The 25,521-nt window shown below is 47.8% G+C and overlaps 1 protein-coding gene across 9 annotated transcripts in view; it reads left to right on the forward strand.

Moving 5' to 3' along the window:
• Positions 1–25,521, forward strand: part of TENM4 (teneurin transmembrane protein 4) — a 1,425,092-nt gene that overhangs the window by 1,261,847 nt on the left and 137,724 nt on the right. For all 9 annotated transcript variants that reach the window (XM_044944048.2, XM_045165964.1, XM_045165965.1 and 6 more), the window contains 2 exons: positions 1,145–1,339; positions 7,488–7,688. In XM_044944048.2, the coding sequence (XP_044799983.2) occupies positions 1,145–1,339; positions 7,488–7,688 (396 nt within the window). The remainder of the gene's footprint in view (positions 1–1,144; positions 1,340–7,487; positions 7,689–25,521) is intronic.

A 25,521-nucleotide genomic window follows, 5' to 3' on the forward strand; every position in this document is an offset into this window, starting at 1 on the left:
TGACAGAGAAACAGATGATGATCACAAAGCAGTCAGTGACGGGTGAAGCAGGCTAGAGCAAGTTAGATGCAGAAACATCTGTCAGCGTGGAAGGGTCCTAGCTTGGGTGGAATGAGGAATAGGAAAGGCTCTCCAGGTGAAGTGACATTGGAACAGAGACCAGATCCTTGAGTTTCTTCATCAGCGGAAGGCAGAGATGGCTTTCCAAGCTGAGGACACAGCGCCCTCCAAATGCCATGCCGTGATGCTGCGCTGGGGCTTCTGCTTATTCTTCCTAACATGAAACAGCATAGACTCAGGCTGACACAGCAGAGCCAGCAGACCTGAGGAAGCATAGTGATTACCTGCTGAGTGCTTTAAAAAGGAAGGAGGCCAGGTGGGAGCCGGGGGAAGGTGGCACAGAGAGAAAATGAGGCATTCCTCCTAACATGAATTACTGTCTCATCCCATATGCACTTAAAGTTAAGAGTCGTGTGTAAAGCAGCCTTATTGTATCTCGGTAAGGCTGTCGGTACTTAGAGCACAATGCAACGTAATTTATTTTTATATAGTGTCCTTCGTACAGATGATCACAAAACCTTTTACGCTAAGTGGCAGAGTAGAAAGATAATACTTTAAAGAGCCACATTGGGCTCAGCTATTCTCTTATTGGAGCAATGGCATGTGGGGCTTGAGTGGAGGCCGGAAAGACAGGGAAAGCTGGAGAGTGGCTGGGTTAAAGATGACACGAAGTGGTCCAGCACGTGAGGATGGAGGAAGCGAAACACAGCGCTACTAGGAGGAGAGTCCTGCTGGAGGGGTGCGGGGCGAGCAGCAGGCCAAGCTGTCTTTTGCAGCCAGCCCAAGGAACAGATTGAAGCCTCCTGTCTAAGGAGCCTGGCGGCCACCATGCAGTCACCAGTAATGAGGGGGACAGGAGAAAGCAACGTTCAGTGGGCCCCAGCTGTATTCTTTAGGCCCTGCACTCTATACTTTAACTGACAGTTCCAGACGTGTTTTAACTGGAATGAAGTAAAGCAAGAGAAGCAGACAGGTGGACACATATGGGAATTATGGCAAAGTACTTGAAGCCCGGGGTGGAAAGGGACAGACGGAGTATACCAGGGCGCACATCCACGCCAGGCTCCCGGCGCTGTCTCTGCAGCCTCCTGCCCCGTGCTCTGCAGCGGGAACGGCCAGTACATGAAGGGCCGGTGCCTGTGCCACAGCGGCTGGAAGGGCGCCGAGTGCGACGTGCCAACCAACCAGTGCATCGACGTGGCCTGCAGCCACCACGGCACCTGCATCGTGGGCACCTGCATCTGCAACCCCGGCTACAAGGGCGAGAACTGCGAGGAAGGTAGGACCCCAGGTGGGGTGGGGGGCAGCTCGGCTCCTGCCTGTGAGACAGAGACGGCTGGCGGGCCTCCCCGGGAGCAGAGGGAGCCTCCAGAGCAGGCCTGCGACCGCCACCCCCTCCCCGAGCCAGGACGTCACTGGCAGCAGTCACTAACTTAAAGGGAGAGGACAGGCCCCACTCAGGGAGGGGAAGAGAAGGGTGTGTATTGAGCACTAACCGTGTGTGAGGTTCTGGGCCAGAAGCCTGGTGTCATTTAACTTCCAGCACTGTAGGTGCTGAAAGTGAAAGCTCAGTCGTATCCAACTCTTTGCGACCCCATGGACTCTAGCCTACCAGGCTCCTCTGTCCATGGAATTCTCCAGGCAAGAATATTAGAGTAGGTTACCATTCCCTTCTTCAGGGGACCTTCCCGACCTGGGGATTGAACCCAGGTCTCTTGCATTGCAGGCAAATTCTTTTATCATCTGAGCCACCTAGGTGCTAGTGGTAAAAAAAAAAAAGAAAGAAAGAAAGAAAGAAAAACCTGCCTACCAATGCAGGAGACATAAGAGACACAGGTTTGCTCCCTGGGTTGGGAAGATCCCTTGAAAGAGGGCATGCCAACCCACACCAGTATTCTTGCCTAGAGAATCCAGTGGACAGAGGAGCTTGGCGGGCTACAGTCCATGGGTTCACAAAGAGTCAGACATGCATGACTGACTGACTGAGCATGCACACATGCCTACCAGGGACGGGTAATCATCTCGATTTTATAGTTGAGGAAAGTGAGACTCAGGGAGAAAAATGACCTGCCCAAGGTCCCACGGCTGGTGGACGGCAGAGCCAGATTGAGCCCAGTCTCTCTGGCTCCACAGTCTGAGGTCTTTCTCCTCCTTTTAAGCATCTCTGCTCTCCATTTCTGAATATGAGTCTCTTGTAGACCTCCAAAGGTTGCCTCCCATTGTCACACCCCTCTGCATGTGTGTATATGTATATGTGTGTGCATGTGTGTGTGGTCTTGTTTGTATCCCCTAGGTATTCATAGGCGTGTCTCCCTCCTTCATAAAGTAAATACACGCCTGTACAGAACGAGGTTTAAAAGTGAACTGCTAACTCAACAGTGATGTCAGTTGTTCCCAGAAAACCTAACCTGGTGCGGTAAGCCGAACTGGTCTGTCTCGCAAATGAGAACCCTGAGGCCCGGGGAAGGGCATCAACACGCCCATGGTCATAGCATTACCTGATGGCAGGGCCAGAATTCAGCCCAGGTCTTCTCACCTCAAACCCTGTACTCTTTCCTCCTTACCACGTGGGATTTCCCGATGAGAGGAGGGGTCTTACCACGAGCAATAGAGAGTAGCTGTCAGGAGTACACACTCTGGCGTTAGATGTGAGTTTGAGTCCTGGTTCTGCCACACTCACTAGCCTCAGACTCCTCATCTGTAAAATGGGAATTCCTTTTCACAGAAGGTCATTGTGAGGACTGGATTAAATGACTCATGTGAAGCACATAGCTCAGTGTCTGACATATAGGAAATGCTCCCTGAACGTTAGCTCCTATATCATTAGCAGCTTTCTGGAGACAGCTGAAGCATGCTTCCTGTTTCACTCCATTGACGGTATCCAAGGCCTTTTGAAATGGATGGACCTTGAAAACGATGGGTGATGTTAATGGTCATAACCTCCCACTTTTTACTGTCTAGGGCCCTGGCACTTTCTCTAGTGGGTGCAAGAAGCTCCAGGGAGAGCTGGTCTTCTAATCTACTGGGGATGTAATAAGTAGTCCCCTCTCAAAGCATCATTTCCCCTAAAATGAGAGAACATAATGGGCCTGTGTTAAAAGAACGGGGAGCAGGAAGGGATTAGTGTCTGGAAAGTATCCGTCTCCTCTGAGAGACAGGCTGTCTGCGCTCCCCAAGTGTGACTGGAGATCCTGATTCAGACCTATTAACTTTGATGTGGATTACCTCGGGCTGTCTGAGCTCAACCAGGGGCCTGGTTCCCTTGAACAAAGGCGTTGGCTTTCTCATCCTGATGACGCTGACCTTCGTCTGCTTCCCCTTTTCATTTTCATCCCTTGAGGCGAAGACGGCTGTGAAGGAAAGAGAAACCAAGAAGAGATCCCTCCTGAAACGTGGGGCCGTCCCACCCTGGGTCCCACTGTGTCATGTGGGTCAAGGAGGAGAAGTTGTCCTTCTCCTGATCAGCCAGCCCTGGGCAGCGCCCTGGAGGGCCAGGTCACTTACAGAGAGATAGAAATTGTTTAGCAATTTGATTTACATTACTGTTTGAAAAGAAGGGTTTTCAGTCCTGGTCTCTGTTCCGAGAAGGGCCATCTGGTCCTGATTCCTCTTATTTCTGTTTCTCTGCTGAAGCATCCTTGCAGACTCCTTGTGTTTCGAGTGGGGGTTTCCTGGGCCTTCGTCCGATCCCCCAATCCCCTGTCTGCTCTAATAGGTTTCACTGTGTTTATAAAACATCAGCTAACAAGCTGACTTCTTTCGCTCTCTCCTTCTTTCTTTTGAAGTTTATTGTCCCATTATTTTTTTTAAAAAAAGCCTGAACTGCACCGAGAGGATGCTTCGAGGGGCCTGGGGGAAGGGCAGAGGGGCCCGACCTCGACATTTTACTGTGAAAAGTGAGCCGCTGTGTTTCGGGTCCTGAAGTGCCTCGGGTAGCTTGTGTGGCCACTGAAGCGTGGAACATTTGGGGAGAAGAGCTGTGTTTGTGGCCTGGCCACGCAAGCCCCATCATCTCATTAGTAGGCCAAGCATCTGTCAGAAATTTTGGCTTGAATGGCAAGCTCTGCAAAGGGGGAAACAAAATATGACTGCTTGGCTCCTCTTCTAAGAAGAAACTAAGTTAGACTGTCTTCTGCCCAGAGCCGAGCCCACCTCCCTGCCAGCTTCTCCCGTATTTCTTCATCTCCCCGACCCCAAGCCTGCTGATCTTCCCATGTTACACACAGCATCCTACCAAATAAATAGTATTGGGGAAACTATCCCAGTGTGATGGAGAGAGACCATTTTAATGCCATGCTAAGGTTCCCTCTTCCCTAGAGACCCCAGACAGGGCGCACAGATGGACAGTCAACGTGGGACCTTCGGCAGAGGGTCACTGTGGCATAGATAACCACCCTGGCTTTGGGCCCGTGTTCTGGCAGGAACCTCAGTCAGTTCAGCCAAGGTTTCCTGGAGCTGCCATGCCCCCTCGGTGCAGGCCTCCTTAGAACTCCTTTGCGCTGCTCCACACTTGCTTTGCCAAGCTGACCTCCCGAAGCAATGATTAATTGATGATGAATTGCCTGGAGGTAGCCCCTCATCAGTTCTTTCTGCTCTTTCTTCCCTGCCTGGACCAGCTTCTGAGAACTTCGGATTCACTTTGCTGGTTCCTGGGTCCCCATCAGACTTATTATGTCTGAGAAGCAGGACCGTGACGCCAAGGGCCTCTTGCTGAACTTGGCACCCTCTCGGCTTGCTCCACTATCAGTGCAGATTTATAGATCCGACCTCAAGGGCGCCTCAGAGACAGCTTCAACCCCACGCTGGGGTCCGGGCACTCACGGAACGGGAAATACCTTTACAGGTCTCGGGATAGGAACTGCTGAGTCATTTCCCGTCAAACTGGAAAATTCTCTGGGTCTGGGGAATTATCCTAGCAGCCTAATGGGCCAGAATAATCCTTCTGAGGTCCTGGGATCTGAGGCAGGTCATGAAAATTTATCACTGCTATTATTTTTATCATTTTTAATTAACAGAAACTGCAGCAGGTCATGTGTAAACCATTATTAAGTGGTGTCCAGAGACTGCAAGAGAAGGGATTCTTTGCCTTCCTGTGGCTTTATTAATTCTCCACTTTGCCCCTTTCTTTCATTGTTTCGTTTTCTTTTGATTTCTATTTTTAACCATTTTGTGTGCTTGTGTCTGTATTCATGCGTTACATGTATTTTGGAACCAGTAAGGTTGCAAAGGAAATAGCAAGAGATTTATACCAGGAAAGAATGCTTCAAATTTAAATTCCTCCACTTAACCACTATGTAATCTTGGACAAGTCATTTAACCTCTCGTGCTTCAGTTTCCTCATCGGTGACATGAGGGTAACAGTGGTATCTACCTCAAAAAGTTGTTGTTAGGGTTAAATCAGACAATGTATGCAAAAGGTTTAATAGCAAGATACAGCATAGAAGAGAGACTCAACACTAATTACTATTGTTCCTGTTGCTATTATTGTTGCTATGTTTTTAATCCAGTGGTTGCTCCAGACCTTTGATCTTCTTACGTATCACTCAGGTAGTTACATTGAGTGCCTTTAAAAACCCAGTGAAAGAGCTTTCTTAATAAGCTAGCCCTCAAAATGAACAACCTGTTCCCAGAATGGTGCTCTTCGTAAAGTCTCTGCCCATGTGTGTCTGTGACTCTAATATACTCTGGCTAAGTTCCCGACTCTTGCGGAAAAGTCAGGTACATAGGGTTATAAAATTTCACTTGATAGATGAAGTAAAAGCACATCTGAATTATAAATGAGTGCTAACCACCATCTGCCCAAGTCATGCTACTGAATGTCCTGGTAGAGTGGACAGGTAAATTCTTTGAAACAGTTTACAGTTTATACTGTCCTTTCAAAGCCTCAGTATCATTTGGTCTCCATAGCAACCTGAGAGGTAGGTAATTTTACCAAACCTGCTTTATGCATGGAAGCCCAAAGCAGATATGTGACACAGCCATAGTCATAGACCCATTTCCGTTTGCCTTGTGACCTTTGACCTTAGGACTTCAGAGGTCAAAGGCTACATTATTTCCTCTGCAGCATATGGCTTTCTCATGAGCCCTGTAAGGAAGAATCTGACTACATTCATAGAAGCAGCTCCATCAACACTCTTAACAACAGCTGCACAATGAGCCCCACCCCGCCCCGGGACCTCACTCTCCCCTTCCACTTGCAAAACAGATAGAATCCCCTCCCTCCCTCTAGTTCACGGGTGATCTAACAGCTTTTTGGTTGACTAGAGAACACGGACCAGCCGTTTGCCAATTCTGTCTCATCTCTACTTCTTTTTGCACTTTTCACGTGCACTGGAGCCACATGCTAAGTTAGCCCCTAATATGCCTCTTCTCCTTTTTTCTGTGAAATGCTTTGCGGAGGATTAATGGTCTCTGGTAACTTTGTGTAACTCCGCAACTAAAGCTTTGGTTTAGGAAAATTAGTCCCAGGGGCAGGGCTATCACTGGGTTCAGAATCAAACAGACCTGTCTTCAGATTCCGCTCTGGAAGTCCTCCTATAAATCATTTACCTCCCTGAGAAAACAGAACCTGATGAGATTTATGAAGCATTTCCTAGCACACTAGCAAAGAGCAGGTAACTCGCAATATTCTCCTCCCTCCTTCCGGGGTGGGGAGGTCTCTTGAGACCGCTTAGGCCTTGGACCCTAAGAGCCCTGTGGGGAGTTGCTTGGTTTGAGCTACGGCTTTGTAGTTCACCACCCCCCTGACTTGAGGAGAAGCTAAACACAGCCGCTGTATGTAATGTTGAATAATCATTGAAATGTTTGCCTGGATGCACTTCCAGACAAATATGTGTGTGGGAAGTGAGGCTTGAAAGTTTGTCTCAATCACCAGAATCTGGGGAAGATGACACAAGCTAAGGGAATTTAAGTGCAAAATAAATTCTCATTTAAATTAAGGAATTTATTTTAGTCCCACATTCAAAGAAATAAAACTGCATCCTAATGTGGCAAACACAAATAGTTTGTTCTCTGATGATGTTTCAAGTGCCTCCCTTGTGTTTGGCGGTATTCTAGGAGGCGGAGCTACAGAAGGGAAGGAAACAAAGTCTTTCTCTCTGTTGTTGCAGTTGTTAGGGACATATATGTCTTCCTCTCTGCACCCTCAAACCAAGAGGTGGGACTGTGTATCCGTATTTTACAGGCATGGGAACTGAGACTCGGGAGATAAACAGTTGGCCACTGGGTGGAGTCAAGAACCCGGGTCTACTGTTGCTCGAGTCATTTGCTTCACTGTTATCAAGTGTTATCAACACTTCCATGGACATCTGGGTCCTTCTCCTCGATCGTGTGAAGCTGCTCCAGTGCAAAGCATAGCAGTTTGTTTAAAGAAGCCTCCAGCCTGGTTGGTCCAGTACTCACTAGTGCTCTCTCCCCACGTGTCACAGTGGACTGCATGGACCCCACGTGTTCGGGCCGAGGCGTCTGCGTGAGAGGCGAGTGCCACTGCTCTGTGGGCTGGGGAGGCACCAACTGCGAGACGCCCAGGGCCACCTGCCTGGACCAGTGTTCGGGCCACGGAACCTTCCTCCCAGACACCGGGCTTTGCAGCTGTGACCCAAGCTGGACTGGACACGACTGTTCTATCGGTAAGTGTGGGGAGAATAAGGGAGCAGCATGGATGGAGGGGGAGGAGGTTTCCACTGTGACCTGTGCACCTTTCAGTCCTGTTCAGGGCCCTGACCCTGACCTTGGTCGTGCAGCAGGTGGTTACCCAAATCCCTGAATGCTTTCTTCTTCCTCTGAACTGCAGTCTCAATACCTCTACTCTTAGGTGAACAGAGGATTCGTCCATCATATCTTCACACCATTCCTTTCATAGTTATGGCCTTGAAAGTCAAAGCGTCTCCCCTTAACCATGTTAGTTACAGTAGATGCGATTCACTGACTTCTCACCTTCACATCACAGAGGCAAGGCCATAGGGAACGGTGTACCTCCCTGAGTCCTGCAGGGATGAGCCTTTGGTTTCACCTCTTCCCAGGTTGAAGTCTAGATTCAGTATAATATTTAGGGCGCTCAGTGATGTGGCCCCCACCTGCCTTTCTGGTCAGATCCTCTACGAGACGGGAAGTTCCAGGAGGATAGCAAACATCTCTTACGCCCACCTCCCCACAATTCAGCATACCCTTGGCCCACAGCAGCTGCCTGATAAACACTGATGGATGAACGAATGACACACATGATTGAGTGCATGCTTTTTGTGGTGTTTGCTTCACCCCAGAGTCTACACATGCAAAGTTTAAGGGATAATATGTTAGCACTCTCTGTTTCAGTTCAGTTCAGTTCAGTCGCTCAGTCGTGTCTGACTCTTTGCGACCCCATGAATCGCAGCACGCCAGGCCTCCCTGTCCATCACCAACTCCCAGAGTTCACTCAAACTCATGTCCATCGAGTCAGTGATGCCATCCAGCCATCTCATCCTCTGTCGTCCCCTTCTCCTCCTGCCCCCAATCCCTCCCAGCATCAGAGTCCTTTCTGATGAGTCAACTCTTTGCATGAGGTGGCCAAAGTATTGGAGTTGCAGTTTTAGCATCAGTCCTTCCAATGAACACCCAGGACTGATCTCCTTTAGAATGGACTGGTTGGATCTCCTTGCAGTCCAAGGGACTCTCAAGAGTCTTCTCCAACACCACAGTTCAAAAGCATCAATTCTCCAGTGCTCAGCTTTCTTCACAGTCCAGCTCTCACATCCTTACATGAACACTGGAAAAACCATAGCCTTGACTAGACAGACCTTTGTTGGCAAAGTAATGTCTGTGCTTTTCAATATGCTATCTAGGTTGGTCATAACTTTCCTTCCAAGGAGTAAGCGTCTTTTAATTTCATGGCTGCAGTCACCATCTGCAGTGATTTTGGAGCCCCCAAAAACAAAGTCTGCCACTGTTTCCACTGTTTCCCCATCTATTTGCCATGAAGTGATGGGACCTGATGCCATGATCTTAGATTTGTGAATGTTGAGCTTTAAGCCAACTTTTTCACTCTTCTCTTTCACTTTCATCAAGAGGCTTTTGAGTTCCTCTTCACTTTCTGCCATAAGGGTGGTGTCATATGCATATCTGAGGTTATTAATATTTCTCCTGGCAATCTCGGTTCCAGCTTGTGCTTCTTCCAGCCCAGCGTTTCTCATGATGTACTCTGCATATAAGTTAAACAAGCAGGGTGACAATATACGGCCTTGACGTACTCCTTTTCCTATTTGGAACCAGTCTGTTGTTCCATGTCCAGTTCTAACTGTTGCTTCCTGACCTGCATATAGGTTTCTCAAGAGGCAGGTCAGGTGGTCTAGTATTCCCATCTCTTTCAGAATTTTCCACAGTTATTGTGATCCATACAGTCAAAGGCTTTGGCATAGTCAATAAAGCAGAAATAGATGTTTTTCTCGAACTCTCTTGCTTTTTCCATGATCCAGCAGATGTTGGCAATTTGATCTCTGGTTCCTCTGCCTTTTCTAAAACCAGCTTGAACATCTGGAAGTTCACGGTTCAGATATTGCTGAAGCCTGGCTTGGAGAATTTTGAGCATTACTTTACTAGCGTGTGAGATGAGTGCAATTGTGCAGTAGTTTGAGCATTCTTTGGCATTGCCTTTCTTTGGGATTGGAATGAAAACTGACCTTTTCCAGTCCTGTGGCCACTGCTGAGTTTTCCCAATTTGCTGGCATACTGAGTGCAGCACTTTCACAGCATCATCTTTTAGGATTTGAAATAGCTCAACTGGAATTCCATCACCTCCACTAGCTTTGTTCGTAGTGATGCTTTCTAAGGCCCACTTAACTTAATTATACTCAAATGATTTAACTGAAATGCACCCATTGTTTTTAGTCATAGGTATTCTAGATTTGTTAAAGAGTATATCATTACCTTTAATTATCTAGGTGAGAAGTTAGATTGAAGTTAGCTGTGGCTATTGATCAATTTCTTCACCCTAAATCACCTTCCGCACCACACCACACTGTTTAAACAAAGTGAAGGTCAGATCAGCTCATCATTTTACATATTAACAGTTTTGGTAGTGGTCAGGAAAGATGGTTGACAGCTTTGTAAAGATGAGATCCTGTGCAGCATTCAAGCCTTTGGGATACTTGGAGTTCCCTTTCCCCACTGAATGGAGAACTGATGTTTAAAATGCAGTCTAAGGGGCTTCCCAGGTGGCTCAGTGGTAAAGAATTAGCCTGCCAGTCTTGGAGCTACAGGAGTTGTGAGTTCCATCCCTGGGTCAGGAAGATGCCCTAAAGGAGGAAATGGCAACCCACTCTGGAATTCTTGACTGGAGAATCCCAAGGACAGAGGAGCCTGGCGGGCTATAGTCCATAGGGTCGCAAAGCATCAGACATGACTGAAGCAACTTAAGCACACTCGCAGGCATACACACACATGTAGTCTAATTTGGACTTTGTTTGCAAAGCTCGTGTAAAGACATCACAAATGCAGATGCATGGAGTCTTAGGAATAATTCTTTTTATATAGCTCTGTTTATAGCAATATAATGAATGTTCCTCTTACAGCTACACTGGGTTGTATTGTTCATTATATGGCCACAGAGCTAATTTATGATAGAAATATAATCATCCATGCATTGTTAATCCCCAGTGCAACTCCACGGCATCTGATGGAGGCAGGTTTAACTTTGAATGAGATCACTAAGGATTCTTTTCGTTGGCCCCTTAGAGGGAGAGAGAAGATCCCACTGAAAGGAACTTGAATACAGCTGTGGGGGCCCGTCTTCCTAAACGCTGTGCCTCCTGCTCCCCACAGCTGGTATCAAGCACAAGGCCTCCAATCTGAGGCACGGAGCTCCGTGTGCTAAAAGGAGTCCCCGAGTCTGACAGCCGTGAGTTCAAATGCCGGCCCTGCTGCCTACTAGCTGTAACTTTGGGCAGGTGGCCTCACCCCTACAAGCTGTAAAATGGGGATAACGAGAGTACCTACCTCTTGGGGTTAGTATTTGGGAAATCATTATTCCAAGGATTATTTAAGGTAATGCATACAAGCACTTAGCACATGATATTGGCTTAGTTAAGGTCAGCTATGTTACGGGTATGATTAAAACACGCGGTGGTAAGAGCCCTTGATATTAACGGAGACATTTGAGAGAGGCAAGATGAAATGTGGCCTTTCAGAAATGCGGATGATAGTTTCTAAATCTCTGACCTATAACTGACTAAAACAGTGTCATGATTGCCACGAGGCCGGGGATTTAAAAGATGACTTCAGATTTTCCCTCTTCCCTTGCAGTAGTGATAACGATTTGTTTGTTGAGTGCTTCACAGCATGCAAAGATCACTCTGCCTTTCTCTTTTTCACACACACACACACACACACAACATACACACAGAGAAGCAGCTATAGCTGGTGAGGCAGAGTGACAGGTGTGGTATGGTCCCCATACCATCCTCACATTGAGGTTCAGCAACTTGCATGAGGTGCCCAGCGGGAGCTGGGGGTCCAAGCCCAGCCTGGCCCCTGCTGCCCAGCGCCCCACACTGCTTCCCACAGCCGTCACTTCTCTTTGGCCGCCACATCCCGACAGACGCTAGTTTGAAGGCTAGTGAAACTGATGTTGCCGGTGGTTCTCTCTCCCTTCTGTCCCAGCCATACCTGCCTGGGCTCCATCCTGGCTCTGCACATGCTAACTGCCTGACCTTAGCAAGGGACTTGACTTTTTTATTTCCTTTGACCATGCTGTGAAGCATGAAGGATCTTATTTCCCTGACCAGGGATCCAACCCGCACGTTGCTGCAATGGAAGTACAGAGTCTTAACCAGTGGGCCGCTGGAAAAGGACTTGACTTGCCTGTCGCTCCCTTATAAAAGATGGAGATAGTACCATACCTGCCTCGGAGGGCCATGTGGGCATGAAGCTGTGCAGTGCAGGTGCGCACAAGAACAGCGCCTGCAGAAGGGGGCACTTCACGCCGCCTCCTCCCTCCCTTCCATCCGCACTTCCACCGAGTGGAAGCTGTTTGAAAACGATGGAGTTTGGGCCCTACAACTAAGCAGGGCAGGCCTCACTGAGCAGATGCCCCATGCCCGAGGGACTGCCTTTGTTGTGCTCAGGGAGTTGGCCACGGGGCCGTGAACAGGCACTGAACTTTGTTTCAAGGGACCTGGTCCCCCCTAGTTGAGTGGCTTCAGGAAGTCGCTTCACCTCCCTGACCCTAAGTTTCCTTTTAGGTAAATTACCTATGAGCTTATTGTACAGATTCAGTGAGAAAACGCAGGGCAAATGGTTAGCACATGGTTGGCACAACTCAGACCCCCGACAAGGGTAGCTCAAGTCACGCCATTTGTGTTATTTGCTCCAGGCACAGCAGGGCCACACAGGCACTGCCCGGAGCCCTTCCGTCAGGAGCCGCAGGCCGGGAGACTCATCCTGAAGGACTGGCTCTAGGTGGTGGGGCTGGCAGAAGTGAGCCCCCGCTGTTTGGCCCCCCGAGGAAGGAGAACCCATCTCGTGCCTGAGATGAGTGTCTTGCCTGTTTGGCACAGAGAACAGGATTTAATGAAAGCAGCTTAAATCAACACGCCCTGCACTCAGCAACCAGCCTGTAATGCAATGTGAGCTGACAAGTTTCCCAGCACTTCAGTTAGGTTTGTGGAAACAGTGAAGTCAGATTTTATACAAGTGTTTACTCAGGCCCCTGGGTTCTCAGCAGCTTGGCTTGCCATTTCATCTCAGAAATTCCCCCTTAAATCTTGCCTCATTGCTGTGGTCCTCCCTCCTGACAAACCATATAAGATAACTGTTTAAATCGATCCCTGTGGCCTAGAAGAGCACAAGTTATATGTCCCAGCCCCTACCCCCAACACACGTCTGCCCTCAACTCTGGGCCCAGTGGGACTTCACTGCCTCAGTCTTTGGGAGCTGTTGTTCTGATGGTTGTGATGGTGATGATGGTGTTGATGGAGGTGTTGGTGGTGATGGTGATGGTGTTGATGGAGGTGTTGGTGGTGGTGGTGATGATGGTGTTGATGGAGGTGTTGGTGGTGATGGTGATGGTGTTGATGGAGGTGTTGGTGGTGGTGGTGATGATGGTGTTGATGGAGGTGTTGGTGGTGGTGATGGTGATGGTGTTGATGGAGGTGTTGGTGGTGGTGGTGATGATGGTGTTGATGGCGGTGTTGGTGGTGGTGATGGTGATGGTGTTGATGGAGGTGTTGGCAGTGATGGTGATGGTGTTGATGGAGGTGTTGGTGGTGGTGGTGATGATGGTGTTGATGGAGGTGTTGGTGGTGGTGATGGTGATGGTGTTGATGGAGGTGTTGGTGGTGGTGGTGATGATGGTGTTGATGGCGGTGTTGGTGGTGGTGATGGTGATGGTGTTGATGGAGGTGTTGGTGGTGGTGGTGATGATGGTGTTGATGGAGGTGGTGGTGGTGGTGATGATGGTGTTGATGGAGGTGTTGGTGGTTATGGCAGTGGTGGTGATGGTGTTGATGGAGGTGTTGGTGGTGGTGATGGTGATGGTGTTGATGGAGGTGTTGGTGGTTATGGCAGTGGTGGTGATGGTGTTGATGGAGGTGGTGGTGGTGGTGGTGATGATGGTGTTGATGGAGGTGTTGGTGGTTATGGCAGTGGTGGTGATGGTTGTGATGGTGATGATGGTGTTGGTGGTGGTGATGGTGATGGTGTTGATGGAGGTGTTGATGGTTATGGTAGTGGTTGTGATGGTGTTGATGGAGGTGTTGGTGGTAATGGCAGTGGTGGTGATGGTGGTGATGGTGATGGTGAGGATGGTAATGATGAGGTTAGTGATGATTATGGTGATGATGATCACTGCTGCTATTGTGTTACAAATGGGAAAGAGCTGGAGAGAGGAAATGACTTGCTCAGAGTAACTCAGCTAATCCATGGCAGAGTTTGAGTTAAGTGTAGGCCCTCTAAGTCCTCAGCTCTTACATCAAGCCTTGTTTCCATCCAAAGAACTTTCTTTGCAATTAATCTTGTCTTTTCCCCTGAGAAGCCACAGGATGAAGCATTAATTAAAGAGTCATTGGTTTATTAATGCTCACCATTTACCAGCTACTGAATTAAGTGCTTTTCAACCATGATTTTAGTTAAGGTTCATAAGAACCCTCTGATGTCAGTGCAGTAGTTCCATTTTCCAGATAAGGAACCTGAAGCTCAGAACTGAGTTAAATTCCTTACCAGCAGCCCCTCATTTGTAAGTGGTACAGTACAGATTCAACCTAGATCCTGCTCCAGGGCCTCTCCTAAGCTCCTCTGTGTGCTGAGAGATGTATTATACATGCACCTCTCTTGCCAAACCGTCTGCCCCGTGAAGGCAAGGTCTGTGGTTCTCGTTGTGCACAGCCTGACAGCCAATGGGTTCTAGTGCTTGCTGAATGGGGAATTATCATGCAGGGAATTATCAAAGAAGAGTGAGGAGTTTCCTCTCAAGGCTCTGCCCAAGGAGATCCCAGCACACTACCAGCCAGACAGTCTAATCCCTTTGACGAGAGCTCCACCACCAACCCTACCCGCCGACCCCGCCAACACACACACATTACACTCGGCAAGGATAAAACCAGGTCCCTGAGCCCCTTTTCACTTTCCAGACCTAGTTCACGTTCATCTCACTCATGTGCAGGGCCAGCCAGGCAGAACCCATCCTGGACAAGAATGGCATCATCTGACCTCCTTCCAGCCCTCTTCCCCAGGGAGCGGCCCTGCAGGGCTGGATGCCTCCTCAGCTTTGCATAAAGGGGTACAGTGAGCAGCCCCGCTGAGCAGAAGGACTCCCTCCCTACCCCACCCCACCCCCAAGTGCTTTAGTTGGCTTTTCAGCCTCTTGTATTAGATCTGCTTCCTAAAAAGGGAGGAATTTAACCTCTTTTGAGATGGTCCTTAAAATTGGAAAAGCCTACCTTTCTTTTGGAGCCTAACAGCTACTAAGGAAGATTTCAGGCTCTATGGCATTTTCCAGAATATCATTTCCGATTCGATCCCTTAAACCCATCACTTGCCCCTTCGCTGGTTCTCCCTTGCGTCTTCCTTCCCCGACACCCTAGCCCAGTCATCTCAGTCCTCAGCCTCATAAATTCATTCCTCATTTCCACTGCTCTGTGGGCTCACTCCAATCTTGTCTTCCATAAATGACTTTTATTTGAGAGGGCCTTCTTGCTACATTTTATTCCTTTGGGTTGCTGGCTCATAGAAGCAGTACATGGCAGAGATTCGGATTGTAAAATGCTCATGCTGGTGGTTTATGATTCTTATCATTTCATTGCAATTGAGTTTCATGGAATAACAGGTGGGGATCTTTTAGAGATTCAGTGGTACGGATTTGGCGGTAGCATGTACACTCAGAAAGAATTGCATGGGATTTGGAGTGGGACCAAGCTAGATTTTTAAGATCCAGCTTATCCAAAGAATATGGCTAATGATACCTGCCTTTCAGGGCTGTTTTTCAAATTAGCTCTAATTTGTATATATAAAAAGCTGGCATGGTGGCTGGCACTCAGCGCTCAATAAATAAAGTATTAATGTATATTTTTAGAATGCATGATTAAAGCTAAATTAGCCAAATAGTCCTTTGACACTAACCGTTGAAGTCTGAGGGAAGTTTACATGCTGAAGGTTTGGAGCCAAACCTTGATTGGAGTCTATAGGACCTTGAACACCTCACTTTCTTTCTCAGAAGCTTGGTTTCCTTGTGGTTTCTGAAACTGTCTACCCTCGGCTTCCCCCAGCCCCTGCCCCACTCTGATCATCAAGTCTAAACAAGGAGTTGCTGAGATGCCAACACATTTATCCCCAAACCCCAGCACAAGGGCACCAGGGTGCTAGCATCGGGCTCTGCCTAGGGACTGGGCCGAGAGAGGAGCACAGCCCCTGCAGAGCATCCCAGCAGAGCTCTGATGGACGCCCACTGCTGAGAGGCACACCCCTCTTCTCCATCCTCTCGCGGCCCTTCCTGGCCTCCCCGAGTGCTGGGCCTCAAGGATCCGCACTCCTCAGGCCCTGCAGTAGTGCTGGGCCTAGGCATCAAGGCTCAGCCTTCCTCAGGCCATTCAGGAGGCAGTACCTAGTTATACGGCGTTAAGACCTCTGACCAACATGTGTGCGGCAGGGTTGGGGTACACAAGGGCAGGTATGTGCGCTCAGCCACAAGTGGGCCAGGGAAGAACCTGGGAAGGTCCTCCCCAAGATGGAGACTTGTAAGCCAGATGGCAGAGGGGACCGAAGCGGGGCTCCTGGTGGCAAAGGAGAGGAGGCCTGTGCAGGCAGAGGGAGCAGCATGTGCAGAAGCACAGACTGGTCCTTCCTCTCCTGACTGGAGACTAGGAGCCCTGGGGGTAGACGGTGAAGTGAGGCCAGAGAGGTAGGCAGGGTCCCATTCACGGAGTGCACTGAAAGTCTTGCTGTGAATCTCAGTTTGAAAACTGTTTCAGTTCCCAATGAAGATTTTCCTTGCAGACTCCACGTCGAGGCTCTTTCTCAAACTCTGTCAGTGCAACTTAGCCTAGGTCCTACCTCAACTCACAGGGACTTTCTAGAATTCAAACTCAGAGCCTCTGAGTTTCAAATTTCTTCTCTAATACTGTCCTCCCCTACCAAACAGATAAGCAAAACAGAAAGCATAATTAATAACAATAGTGACCAGATAGATACAGATCAGAAAAGCTCTGTTACCAAATTTAGTCACAGTCGACAGTAAAATAAGCCCAATGCTTTAAAAAAAAAATAAGCTGAAAGTAGCAACAGAGTTAAAAAAATAAATAAATAAAGCTCTAAACATAACAGTTGCATTAGTGCTAAATTTTGAAAAAGGTAATTCAATTTTATTTACGAGGCAAACTATAATTATGTTTAGATTTGAGGGAACAGAATTTAATTCTTATTAATGACAGAAAGACTGAGTGAAATGCTTTAATGCCAGAGAAATTGTCTTCTGTTCATGGATGGGAGAGAAAATTAGATTCATTGTTGAGCATTCTCCCCTGTTACAAGTCTCATTTGTGTAGCAGGAATTGTTCCCTCTCTGAGACGCATCAGCTTCTCAGCCTAGAAAGCACAGCGCTGACATCCAATTAAACATCCAAAGGAAATGATCGGGCTGGGCTATTTCTGTATAGGTATGTTATAGAAGGGGAAACCCAAGGTTAGAATTTCACCCAAGGAATCGTATCCATTGAGACTTGACATTTCCCATGCCCCTTCCCAACAGTCTAAAATTGAAGTTCAGAATAGTAAATATTCGAGAGACTGACAGTGAAGCAGAGAAAGCAGAGGGTATGTTGGAAGGAGGCAGAGAAGAGCCCACCAGTCGTCTGGGAAGTAGTGTGGATGCTTAGACACAAGGAGATGGTCAGTTGCTAAAATTTAACCAAAGACTGGGAAATTGGGCCCAAAGAGGTGTGCTACTAAATACTGCCAGAGGTAAAGGTTGATAAACCAGAAGCTGGCAGCTTAGTAATTTAGTAGAATTTTCCCCAACAGCCCAGGAACATTTCTGTTCACAATTGGAGCTCTTCAGTATCCAAATATAAGCCCTCCTGAAATTGGGCTTCAGAATTAGGTTTCGGTTTGTATATCCAAGCTGATAACCTTGTACAGAATCTCTGGCTGTCTTCCTGAATCAAACTGCTGGTATGGTAACTTGTAATTTTAAAATATTGACTATTCTTTGAATGGAAATTTTATTTACATTTTACGGAGCTTCTCCATGTAGGTGCTTCATGATTTATTCCAACAACAAATACATAAGCCTCTAACATTGCAGACGGTGTTATTCTCTGGAAACCAGGGTTCAGGGAGCTTGAGTGACTTTCCCAAAGGCACTTTGGAGAAAAAAAAGGATTCAGATCCAGCCTTCTCTGGGTTCAGAGCCCACGCTTATCCCCTGCATAACTCTGCCATTGGCTGTTACCAAGGTTGACTCAGACGGTAAAGAATCTGCCTGCAATGTAGAAGACCTGGGTTTGATCTCTAGGTCGGGAAGATCCCCTGAAGAAGCAAATGGCAACCCACTCCAGTATTCTTGCCTGGGAAATCCCATGGCCATGAGGACCGTCAGGCTACAGTTTATAGGGTTGCAAAGAGTTGAACATGACTGAGTGACTAACACTTTCTCCTTTCTTCTAAGATTTACACTGATACTGTCTGAGGATCATGTATCAAGTTGACAAGGTGCCACTTCATTTGGTGACACTGTATAAATTGGATCATGACCAGTGCGGACCTGGTGATACTACCGGGGTTCAGGAAAAGAGCAGTTGCTTTCAGCTGGAGTGATCAGGGTGGCTTCTTGGAGGAAGTGAGATTTAAGTTGGGTATGGAGGTTAGATTTGAGTTGACAGAGATGGAAGAAAGGCTAGCACTTTGCAGCAGCCCATTGTGGAAGTAAAGATTTACAGCAGGTACATAGATGAGACAGATCGTGGCTTTTTCTAGGAAAGAGAAGTGGTTTGGAGTAGCTTGCTGCTGCTCTTTTATCACAACATCATGTCTAACTCCTGTGACCCTGTGGACTGCAGCCTGCAAGGCTTCTCTGTTCATCGGACTTCCCAGGCAAGAATACTGGAGTGGGTTGCCATTTGCTTCTCCAGGGGATCTTCCCAACCCAGGGATTGAACCTGCATCTCCTGCATTGCAGGCACATTCTTTACCACTGAGCCACCCGGAAAGCTGAAACTTGGAGTAGCTAGCTTAGGATGTTTGTGACAGCAGTAAGAGGAGTCAGAGGTGAGGCGGTTAGCAGGCATCAGATCATGAATGGCCTTGAAAGAGCTTAGATTTCATCTGTCAGTGGAAGCCTCTGGGATGTTTCAGGCAGATCTGCAACACGGTCAGGTTTGGCTTTAGCATGCTTTCTCTAATTTTGGCATGCAGTTGGAGGTGCCTAGGGGATTTCCAGGAGGAGTTGATCAGGACAGAGTTAGATGGATGAGCACATGACTGGACGGAGAGGCAGGCCTTCACAAAAGGGTGTCAGGGCTGGAGGTCTCAACACCAGATGTCTCTCAGTTTACCTACTTGGGCCCTTTTACGTGGGCATTGTTTCAGCCCCAGCTAAAAAAAACACACCCCAGTCACCGTTTTTGGCTTCTCTGCTCTCCAGTTCTGGCTTGTTATCCTTCAGCTAAGTCAGACTGTCTGAAGTCTTCCCCCGTGCTAGCTTTGAACTCCCCTAATCAGGAAGCCAGATACCCTCCAATTAAGATGAGTAGTGGTGGCTTCCTACTTCCTGTGATAGGTGCTTCACAAAGCTTGAAATTCTGGTCCTGGGAGAATAGATTGGAGACTGCTCTGCACTGACATACTGGAATCCACTTTTCTGCTTGGTTTGAGAGCTTCCCGAGCTCCCTGAGTGAGGTGAAAGGCCATGTGGTCTCCAAGGCTCGTTAGCTTCCTGCCATCTAGACCTGGGGAACTGAGGTGCGGCTTGGAGCCGCTCTGCCTCTGCCGTGACAGGCACAGGAGAGTGACTTGGCTTTGGCCTCAATGTCAAAAGGAGACTAATTACTGTGAGGGAGTCAGATGCCCTTTTCCTGTGCCTCCCTCCCTTCTGGCTGCTTCCTGAAACCTGCACTGAGACTAAAAAGCCATCTGCCCAATTCGGTGGGGGAGGGAGAGAGAGAGAGAGATGCTATATTTGAGCCAAGTCATTCAAAATGCAGGGATTTCTGGCCTGTGGAAGAGAAGGTTAAATTGTAGCCTACTGTGTGCCAGGCATGGTGGCCAGCTTTCTGCCCATTTATACACCTAGATAGACTTGAGTTCCTTGAAGATAGAAGTTATTTAATACCATTTCTGAATCCCCAGCATCGAAGGGTGCCTGTCACATAGTAGATGCTCAATGTATTTTCAGTTTTCAGATTCTGTCTTTATTGCTGTCTTAGAAATGACAAAAATAAGACTCAGCTATGTGCAATGTTTGTTTCCCAGCGCTGGGAAGTATCAGAGCTGGCTTTTATACACAGCTTGCCTAAATCAAGGCCTCTGTCCTGTGCAAAATCACAGGGCCTTGAATAGTTACATGGGGTACCCTGCCTCAGGGCACTGGAACCTGGCGGATGCAGTCTAAGGATACATTTTCTATATGAAGCTCAGTGTGGGATGCAGAGACTAATCTGATGATGGGAGGGTTCTGGAGGTAACACAGGTAGACTGATAACCCTGATAAAGAAAGGTTTGCATAGAGTGCTTTGGGAAGGCAGGAGATGAAGCCCCTTCCAGTTGGGAAATGGGAAGGCGGCTTCAAGGAAGAGGTAGCCTTGGAACCCGGTTCAACATGTGAAGACTGGGGGAAAGGAGCACCGGGACCATGAAAGCAGCCTGTCCAGAGGCACAGAGGAGAGGCCACAGAGGGGTGAGCCCACCCCCTCTTTTAGGCATTTGTCTGGCTGGCCCCATACCTGAGCATTTCCTAAGGTGGCCGTCAAGCTCTTGCTCAAGTACCAGCCTACATGTCACTCTGCACTTCTGTATTTGGCCCATGTTGTCCACAGGATGGTTAGAGGATCTCTAAGATGCCTTCTCCTTCCAAGGAGTAAGTGTCTTTTAATTTCATAGCTGCAATCACCATCTGCAGTGATTTTGCTATGCTATGCTAAGTCACTTCAGTCGTATCCGACTCTGTGTGACCCCAGAGACGGCAGCCCACTAGGCTCCCCCATCCCTGGGATTCTCCAGGCAAGGAGTGGGTTGCCATTTTCTTCTCCAATGCATGAAAGTGAAAAGTGAAAGGGAGCCCCCCAAAAATAAGTCTGACACTGTTTCCACTGTTGCCCCATCTATTTGCCATGAAGTGATGGGACCGGGTGCCATGATCTTAGTTTTCCGAATGTTGAGCTTTAAGCCAACTTTTTCACTCTTCTCTTTCACTTTCATCAAGAGGCTTTTTAGTTCTTCTTCACTTTCTGCCATAAGGGTGGTATCATCTGCATATCTGAGGTTATTGATATTTCTCCTGGCAATCTTGATTCCAGCTTGTGCTTCTTCCAGCCCAGCGTTTCTCATGATGTACTCTGCATATAAGTTAAATAAGCAAGGTGACAATATACAGCCTTGATGTACTCCTTTTCCTATTTGGAACCAGTCTGTTGTTCCATGTCCAGTTCTAACTGTTGCTTCCTGACCTGCATATAGGTTTCTCAAGAGGCAGGTCAGGTGGTCTGGTATTCCCATCTCTCTCAGGATTTTCCACAGTTTATTGTGATCCACACAGTCAAAGGCTTTGGCATAGTCAATAAAGCAGAAATAGATGTTTTTGAACTGTGGTGTTGGAGAAGACTCTTGAGAGTCCCTTGGACTGCAAGGAGATCCAACCAGTCCATTCTAAAGGAGATCAGTCCTGGGTGTTCTTTGGAAGGAATGATGCTAAAGCTAAAACTCCAGTACTTTGGCCACCTCATGCAAAGAGCTGACTCATTGGAAAAGACTCTGATGCTGGGAGGGATTGGGGGCAGGAGGAAAAGGGGACGACAGAGGCTGAGATGGCTGGATGGCATCACCGACTGGATGGACATGAGTTTGAGTGAACTCTGGGAGATGATGATGGACAGGGAGGCCTGGCGTGCTGTGATTCATGGGGTCGCAAAGAGTCGGACATGACTGAGCGACTGAAATGAACTGAACTGAAGATGCCTTCTCATGCTCTGACCGTGAAAACCGCCCTTCTAAGTTTTCCTCCTCTTTTTCTCTCTTACCCCTAAACCCCCCTGAAGGCAATTCCCTGGCCACGTCCAAGCCACTTCTTGCCCAGCATCTCCTGGCTCACACTCCTTCCCGTCTGTTTCCCCCTTGGTCCTTCATCTCCAGCTGCCTTCTTCCATCACTCTCAGCTCCCCATGTCTGCACCTGTCTTCCACATCCCCCTAGCAAAACCCAGGGTTACTCCAGCTACTCACTGTCCCTGATCTTACGGCCAGGCCTCAGAGCGCCGCAACCCAAATCATGTCGTGCTCACGCTCTTTAGCCTCTCCTGAGCCCTTCCAGCTGCAGTTCGTCCTGTACTTTGTGAGTTCTTGTGCTCAGTCCCCAAGGGGCTCTTTCAAAAGTCCATATCTCTCCATCAGCATCCTGCTCAGTTGGAGGGTCCTCCTTCACTGAGAATCCCGAGGCCATGGATTAACGCTCTCTCATCATCCTTGCCTGTGCCCCACACAGGTCTCTGTTGCTCACCTCTCCCGAGGGCATGAGGCGCAGGAAGCCTGTCCTCCTGATTAGGCTCCACGTCCAGTCCTCTCCAGTTCTTGAGAGGCACCTCAGTTGCTCACACCCTCCCCTTGCTTTCCCCAGTATCTTCAAACTGCACCCCCTTCCCCTGGCTCTTCTAGAACATAAACATAAAATAGTTGCCATATTCAGAACTTGCCTGTAGCTCAGACGGTAAAGAATCTGCCTGCAGTGCAGGAGACCCGGGTTCGATCCCTGGGTCAGGAAGATCCTCTGGAGGAGGGAATGGCAGTCCTCTCCAGTATTCTTATCTGGAGAATCCCATGGACAGAGGAGCCTGGCAGACTACAGTCCATGGGGTTGCAAAGTCAGACACGACTGAGCAACTAACACTACTACTCCTGCTGCTCTACAAAAGGTGTGCGTGACATTAGGCGCATCACATGGTGGTCGTTTCAGCCCCACGTGAGCCTGAGATGTTGGTGTCTCTATTTTGCAGATGAGAAAGCTGAGGCCCAGAAAGTTGGAGTAACTTGCCCAAGTCACACGATAGATGGATGGGTGGATAGGTGAATGGATGGATGGATGGAAGATGGATGGATGAATGGGCAGTTAGATGGCCTGTTGACTGACTAGCTGATTGGATGATGGGTAGATGGACAGATGGATGGGCTGATGGACAGGCAGATAGATGAATGGAGGTTGAAAAGACAGATAAAGAGACAAACAAAAGGAAAAGTACTGAACACGATGTAAACATTGAGTCAGGGTGAAAAAGGAGACTCAGATTCTGATTTCAGAGATTCGCTAGTCTAGCTGGGGTGATGATATAATACATAATTAATAAGGACATATGTCACATTACATCTGAGGTTTTACCTAAACCAGATCCCGCTGCTTACAGACCAAAAAAGCTGTGTTAATTATGGTCACCTTTCATTCTAGCTAACTGCCTCTGAGCAAGTCACTTAATTTCTCCAAGCTCTTTGCTCAGTGATGATAAGGGAGTACAGATATAACTGCAGGGGTGTTGTGAGAATTTAGTGAGATGCTATTTGTGTGCGATCAACAGTGGTTCTATAATTTGCCCTTATTTTTTTTGCCCCAAATGCTGTTTAGTGTAGGGGCACACGTAAAGTATCCAAGGACTTCATGAGAAATTCCCTAAGGAATTTTCAAGGACCAGGATTTCAGACGAATTCCCCAAACTGTGCACTAACCCAGATGAGCTAGTGATGCAACAGAAAGTCCTAGTGGAAACCATTTAAAATTCAGTTCAGTTCAGTTCATTTCAGTCGCTCAGTCATGTCCAACTCTCTGCGACCCCATGGACTGTAGCACGCCAGGCCTCCCTGTCCATCACCAACTCCCGGAGCTTGCTCAAACTCATGTCCATCGAGTCAGTGATGCCATTTAAAATTATTTAACGCTTATTAAAATTTTTTAAGATCACCCTAAGAAACTCAGATCCTAAGCAGAATAGAACAATTCTCGCTATTATCCCTTTTAATGCCAAATACAGACTTATTACAGTCTTCCTGGGAGGTCACAGCTCTGCTTTCACATCCCTGGAATTTTAAAGACAGCTTCACCTACATCTGTTCCTTGCTCAGGAAGAAGGCGCACAGATCATTGCATGAGGTCCCCTCTATCTCCCACTTGTGTCAATTTTGAGCATCTTTCCAAGTGGAAGAAATTTTATAAGAAAATTATATATAAGTCTCTCCCTTTAGAGGAAAGACACAGTTTCCCTTACCAGTTATTTTAATGAAGGGGATTGTAAAGTAAATCCAGACAAATTAAAACATAGCTGTGATAGGTCCCAGGCTTTGTCCAGGTTCATATGGGGATTAACATTTAATGAGAGGAGCCTGGGGCAGCCTTTCCCTCATGTATACACTTTGGAGCACAGTTAACCAACAGCCAAACCATATATATTTCCCCAGCCTCTTCACCTCTTGATCATGTATCCACCTGCTTCTGCATCATAGAAAGGGGATGTGTGTGGGCATTGGTGTGAAGGAAGATGTGAGTGAGCGTGTAAAAACTGAGACACTTTAAGGTTGCGAGCTCCAGTCGGAGGTTGGAGAAGATAAGTTTCTAAGACAGTTAAATACAAAGGAGACTGAACACCTGTGTGACTATATTTAACTAAGTAAATTTGATACAATATGGCGCTGAGATAGAGTTGAGCTAACTGATATAACATCTCTTCCATGAGTTGTTTTTTTTTTTTTTAATTCATCTGTTCTTTCAGCAAATATTTATTGAAAGCACTTGCTGTGCCAGGTCTGGTGCCTGCTGCCAGGGACCCAAGATTGAATAAATGTTAGAGCCTGCCGGCAGGCGGGCTTCCAATCTAAAGAGGAGAGACGCAGACGCCAGTGTGGCAGGGCACAGGCCGGGTGGGGAAGGGGAGGTGCTCTGGGTGTGGCTTTTCCCAGCAGAAAAGCTAAGGAGTTCTTGGGCCTGACCTGGTTCGTCCCCAAGGCCCTGCACAGTTGAATCAAGAGCTTTACAGACTTGGAATGAGAACTTTAGGACGGTTAGGGATTTCCACCTGATTTCAAGAGGAAGCCGAGTGACACACATAGATGGTTTTGAAGGCTGTTTTGTCCTGGTTGGTGGTGCTGTGCTATGTAACTTCAACCCAAAGTTTGAGGCCACTGCTAGAGACTGGTTTGCTCTTCAGGGAGGTGCATCTCTTCCAGGTGACTCAGAGCTGCACTGATACTGGGTGTCTGGTTGACGTTGTTCAATCGCTAAGTCATATCTGACTATTTGCAACCCCGTGGACTGCAGCTCACCAGACTCCTTTGTCCCTCACTGTCTCCCAAAGTTTACTCAGATTCATGTCCATTGAGTCAGTGACACTATCTAACCATCTCATTCTCTGCCACCTTCTTATCCTCCCACCTTCAATTTTTCCCAGCATCAGGGTCTTTTCCAATGAGTCGGCTCTTTACATCAGGTCGCCAAAGTATTAGAGCTTCAGCTTCAGCATCAGTCCTTCCAATGAATATTCAGGACTGATTTCCTTTAGGATGGACTGGTTTGATCGCCTCGCTGTCCAAGGGACTCTGAAGAGTCTTCTCCAGAACCCCAATTCAAAAGCATCAATTTTTCAGCACTCAGCCTTCTTTATGGTCCGACTCTCACAATTGTACATGACTACTGATGCCTTAGGTCCCCATCAATCAGTTGTGTGCATAACAGAATGTACATGGCACAGTTTACAGAGCACATTTCATAACAAGTTACACATTTGCCCTTTCCTTCCGTTATCACCATTCACCATGT

Source organism: Bubalus bubalis, chromosome 5, assembly GCF_019923935.1.
Source record: "Bubalus bubalis isolate 160015118507 breed Murrah chromosome 5, NDDB_SH_1, whole genome shotgun sequence".
Lineage (NCBI taxonomy): Eukaryota > Metazoa > Chordata > Mammalia > Artiodactyla > Bovidae > Bubalus > Bubalus bubalis.